The sequence below is a fragment of the Nicotiana sylvestris genome, chromosome 9 (assembly GCF_000393655.2).
Source record: "Nicotiana sylvestris chromosome 9, ASM39365v2, whole genome shotgun sequence".
Classification (NCBI taxonomy): Eukaryota; Viridiplantae; Streptophyta; class Magnoliopsida; order Solanales; family Solanaceae; genus Nicotiana; species Nicotiana sylvestris.
Window position 1 is genome coordinate 152,828,562 of NC_091065.1, and position 5,529 is coordinate 152,834,090.

At 33.4% G+C, this 5,529-nt stretch overlaps 1 protein-coding gene across 1 annotated transcript; it reads right to left on the bottom strand.

The window, feature by feature from the left end:
• Positions 1–2,273: 2,273 nt before the first annotated feature.
• LOC104227975 (uncharacterized) lies at positions 2,274–5,014 on the bottom strand. The gene is made up of 3 exons (XM_009780355.2): positions 4,534–5,014; positions 3,811–3,945; positions 2,274–2,674 (listed from the first exon to the last, which is right to left on the bottom strand). The coding sequence occupies exons 1-3, from the start codon at positions 4,566–4,568 to the stop codon at positions 2,443–2,445; spliced, it is 402 nt and encodes a 133-aa protein (XP_009778657.1). The 5' UTR covers positions 4,569–5,014; the 3' UTR covers positions 2,274–2,442.
• Positions 5,015–5,529: the final 515 nt, after the last annotated feature.

Below are 5,529 nucleotides of genomic sequence, written 5' to 3' on the forward strand. Positions count from 1 at the left end.
AAATCACAATACCAATGTTACCAAAACATATAGTCCACGACTCAACCACAATGTGTACACGAATCTCAAAATAACAAATGAAGGAGAAATACTCAAAAAGAAAAAATATCTCAATAATCAACAACTTCAACCTCAAGGTGTTAATAGCCTTTACGACTTCAACTTCAATAACTCAAAATGAAGGTATTCCTACAAAATGACAATTTCTAATTTAAATGTGTAACATAAGCTTAAGATGAAAGAGATAATATGAACTAACTACGTCTAAATTGATAAGAATAGTTCAACACAAAGAGACATCGTGGAATAAAAAGAGGCACATGATAATAAGAGAGGTAATAACGTCAATTAAGGGATATAAGAGCAAGTTTGACAATAAAATAAAGGACATGTGTTAAAAACATCAAGTAAAGCATGTAAGAGTAATTTAACAATGGAAGATATAGCATGGTATGACAATACCAATTAAATGCATGAAAGATCCTAAGAGTCTAAACCGGTCAAAATACTACATATAATACTTTGAACACAGTCGTCACCTCATGTACACGTCTTCCACATAATTCAAATAACATAATTAACCCAAATCTTAAAGGGTAGTTCCCCATACAAAGTTAGACAAGATACTTACCTCAATTAAGCAAATCAACCCTAAAAATAGCTTTCCCCTAAAATTTACCTCCGCACGGCTCAAATCTAACCAAAAATGACTTAATAACATCAAACAATGCAAGACAAACCAATTACGATAAATAAAGCTATGATCTTACACAATTCACCAAAAATCAACAAAAGTCAATCCCGGGCTCGCCCGATCAAAACCCTGGTCCAAGGATAGATCCTGACTACCTATAACACCACCAGTCCATATATGTGTTTTCTTTTCAAATCCGAGTCCAATTCAACTCTCAACTCTCAAATTTTTATTTTTCAAGACATACAAAAATCCCTAAAATTTCTCTTTGATTCTCATAAATTTGATATTAAATCTCATATAATCATAAAATATAGTTGAAAATTGATTAAAATTACTTACCCAATGATTGTAGATAAAAATTCCCTCTCCAAATCGCCTCCTACCGAGTCTAGGGTTCTAAAATGAGTGAAAATGTGATGAAATTCCGACTCCCAACCCTTTTGTTCAGTTGCAGATTGTAATTGATACACATGGTTCGCAATTGTGAACTGTCGCAATTGCGAAGAAAGTCTCGGAGCACTTCACAATTGCGAAGAAAGCCTCAGAGTTGCAGCCTCTGACATCCTAAGGGGGAAGTCACAAATGCGACACTAGCTTCGCATTTGAGAAGCTCGTCTCCATTGCAATTGCGTCGTAATTATCGCAAAAGCGTACTACCCAATCAAGCCTATTTTCTCAATTGCGATAAGGCATCGCAATTGCGATACCTGAGGCCCTTCTGCTATCATGCAATTGCGATGCTGATGTTCGCAATTGCGACACACCAGCACACAAGCAACCTGATTGAGTCCAAATCATTTTGAAACACGTCCGAAACTCACCCAAATCCTCCGGGTTCCAGTATCAACACAAGTCTAAAAATATTTGATGAACTCGCTCGCGCGATTAAAACAAAAAAAATAACATCTAGAACTACGAATCGGACGCAAAAACGCCTGAAACTCAAAAGAAAACTCAAGAACCTCTAGAATTACAACCAAGCGTCTAAATCCTATCAAACCAACTCCGATTGACACCAAAATTTGCAGAAAAGTTCCAAATAGCAAAACAGACCTATTTAAAGTCCCAAATCAAAATTTTAAACTCGTTAGTCAAAAAGTCAACCTACAGTCAAACTTGGGAAAAGTTCTAAACTTCAAATTGCCAAATCTCGACAAAACAAGCCAAATTAACCTAGGGATATCCAAATTCGATTTCGGACATACACCCAAGTTCAAATTCACTATACAAAGCTATCGAAGCCATCAAAACACCGCCCCGAGATTATTTTCACAAAAGCCAAACCTTGGTCAATATTTTTAATTTAAGCTTCTAAACCAAGAACCAAAGAGTCAAATCAACCCAAAATTTTTCCGGAACGAAACTAACCACTCCGTAAGTCATAAAACCACAAATACACATATGTGAAGTATAATAAAGGAAATAAGACTCAAATACACAAAGCGTCCGGTCGGGTTGTTACAATCTTATATGTTAAAATTTGACTTTATGCTCCGGTGCTATTTAACCGCCCTTAACCAAACATAAAAAAGTTAAAAAATTTCGTACCAAACACATACTCATTCACATACAGGAATTTTAAACAAACAGAAATTCATTTAATAAAACAAACTGGAGATACACAAATGATCACATGATTCGAGATAAGCACTATTTTTTCAAGCCGACACCATTAATCCAGCATCATTCATGCAAGCAAGCTAGCTGCTGGTCTTATTTGTTCATGAATATTGGTCTTATATATTTTAGTTACAAGAGGAAGAGGTGCAGCAGGAGGTTTCTGCTGCTTTGGTTATGCATTTAATACTGCCTGTTTCATCAACGATGCAGATGCAACCTTCTCCACATTCAGTTATGACTTTCCCAGCATTGGTGACTTTACAAGTATATCCTGCATCAGTCTTGCAGACTACTTTGCAACCAAGTGAGCCCTCTAAAGCTTTCTTAACCTCTGCTAACGTGCTCTCAGATTCATCCCTTCAACATATGTGCAAACATAAGTTTCTTTATCAGAGAATTTAATTTCTTCTTATTAGGTCCTGATATTCCCTCCGTCTCATTTTATGTGACAGTATTTGACCCGACACAGAATTTATAAAAGAAAAAAGTATTTTTGAAACTTATGATTCAAAGCTAGTCATAAATATTTGTTTGGTTATCAATCATCTCATTAAAGATAAAATATAAAGTTTAAAGTTAAATTATTTCTAAAAAAAAGCAAGTATGACATTTTTAGTACATATAAAACAAAAAGTATAACACATAGATATAGATAGAAAGAGTACTAATTTTTCGAGAAATGTGCAAGCATAAATTAGCCTTTGTCACATTAAATCAACTACGTAAATATAGTTTTCACAATGCTACTTTTGTCATATTAAAGTCGCCCACTATGACAGAACAAAAATACACTTTACCAATTATAGCACTAATACTTTGATGGCTATATTTAATCACTATAGTACGAAATAAGTAAAATTCATAATGTGTTAGAAAAATAAAATTACTATCATATTAAGAAAAGTTTAGAAATTGTATTGATATATAATGTGTAAAGTTTAATTATTTTAATGCGTAAAAAATAATATTGTTACTTTACGAAACAATAAACCTTGTGTTCTCAGTTTAATCCTTAGAGGATGTGATAACACAAATTAACATGATATTGGAGACAAGTTCAGTCATGGAGTACTTCCGTTCATTTCAGTCATGGAGTACTTCCGTTCATTCTTTCGTCCACAAATACTTGGTGGACGTTTGGACATAAGAATTGTAAAATTTCATAAAAAAAAGTGAAAATATTCTCAAAAGAAAATGGTATTTGAAAATTGGAATTGTGTTTGGACATAAATATAATTTTGTTATTTTTGAAGTTTTGCAAGTGATTTGAATGAAAATTTTGAAAAACAGTATTTTGGAGTTTTTTAAAACTTTGAATAATTTCAAAATGCATTTTCAAGTGAAAATTGAAAATTTTATTAATAAATGCTGATTTCAGAAAAAAATAAAAAGAATTTGAAAAAAAGGAAAAATATTTCTTATGTCCAAACAGGCTATACTCTCGTAGATATTTCTTGAGGAAAAAAAAAACATTGGAAATAGTGAGTACATACACACAGATACAAGTGGTGTCGGTGGAACAAATACAGAAGGGCTTGCCAGCTTTGGGACTATCTGTTTTAATAACGGAGCAAGACCATCCTTCTGCGCACTTGCACTCTACTTTCCCCTCCTCTGTTCCGCAGCATCTACAAACACCGATAACATAGCAGTTTATAAGTATATGTGGTTGAACTACCAAATTTTGTGGTGAGATAAGTGGATATGATCCCTCCATCTTTATATAAGAAGTCACGGGTTACAAACTATAAAGGGCACTAAGTTCTTGCTATGCGCGAGATTCGGGAAAAAGTCCGAACACAAGGGTCTATCATACGCAGCCTTAACCTACATTTGTGCAAAAATTTATTTTTACGGTTCGAACCCGTGACCTCCTAGTCACATGAACAACTTTACTAGTTACACTAAGATTCCCTTCTAAAAAGATATGATTGAACAAAATTTTATCGGGGAGCGCTTCCCCTTTAAACGTATCTTATACGGCACGAGTCTAACTTAGTAAACCAGTAGGCATTGGACACTGGATAGAAAATAAAAAAATATTTATATAAGAAACAATTTCTCCGTATAGCCTTTTTTAAAATTCGTCATAGCAACTGTTAACTAATAAAAAAATTTTGGTAGTAAGATAGATGAACTTTTACAAGTTATTATATATAGAGATTGCTTAAGTGAAGAGAAAAAGCTAATTCGATGTTTTCAGAGTGTGAGCTAACCTCAGTGACGGCTGGCTTGAGCTAAGAACTTCCATGTGCTGTAAAATTCTCTCTCGCTATGCTAATTATCCTGAAATTTCGCTACATTCCACTCATTTGATAGCTGCTTTTTATAGATGTGGCTGCTGGTTTTTTCCCATTTCTATATTTGAAATCGCTTGTGTTTCTCAGCTATCTAGAATATTCCTACAAAGCCTTGCCGATCACCTTTTTTTTTTCTTTTTTCTTTTTATGTTCTCGTTAGTGTAACTTGGCTAAATTCTATCCTTATACTAATTATATAAATTATTTTTCCTTTTTATAGGTAAATTTAATTCATAAATTTACCGAAAACAGAATTTATAATAATAGCATAAAAAAGACTATAGGTGTAAATGCCTCTAATTGTTTTTGTTCACATCTTAAAATTTCAATATTACAGTGGAGAACAAAAGGTTCAAAAGCTAGGGAGCGGATATATCATATATTCCTAGTCCACTCCGATTAAAGCTCTTTTCTCGTTTCTCGTGACAACTGCGTATGGATTGTAAAGAAGTGTTGGATATACTGCCAGGTGTTAAAACTTTTCCTATATTTTAATGCAATTTTTTTATGCTGGTGGAGACCAGCTGTTGCCAATATTGCTGGTGATTGGGAAGAGGACAATCATAACACTATTAATGACTAATGAATAGAAAGCCCTTTAATTAGCTTGTAATCAATCAACATATTTCTAGTTTTTTTACCAATCACTTTTACAAATAGAGAGCATTATCCTGTGACTATTCTAATTTTCTTTCTTGTCTTTTCAATTATTTTAATGAAAAAGTGCATAAATATTCTATATTTGTGTCACCACTTAACGTGTGTTCTATTTCTATAATTCTATAAGTTATAGTAATAATTGGACGAAAATGTGACGATCTGATAGGTCATTTTAAGTATTAGCACTTATTTCTGTGTTTCGGGACTTCTCATAGCTTCCTTGGATGTTATGTGACTTGCGTGCGTGGACCA

Excerpts from the sequence above, each read along its gene's own strand:
- LOC104227975 (XM_009780355.2), bottom strand. The coding sequence starts at position 4,568 with ATGGAAGTTCTTAGCTCAAGCCAGCCGTCACTGAG. Across the intron at positions 3,946-4,533 it reads TCAAGCCAGCCGTCACTGAG|ATGCTGCGGAACAGAGGAGG; the intron begins GTTAGCTCACAC and ends CGGTGTTTGTAG. Across the intron at positions 2,675-3,810 it reads GACACCACTTGTATCTGTGT|GGATGAATCTGAGAGCACGT; the intron begins GTATGTACTCAC and ends CATATGTTGAAG.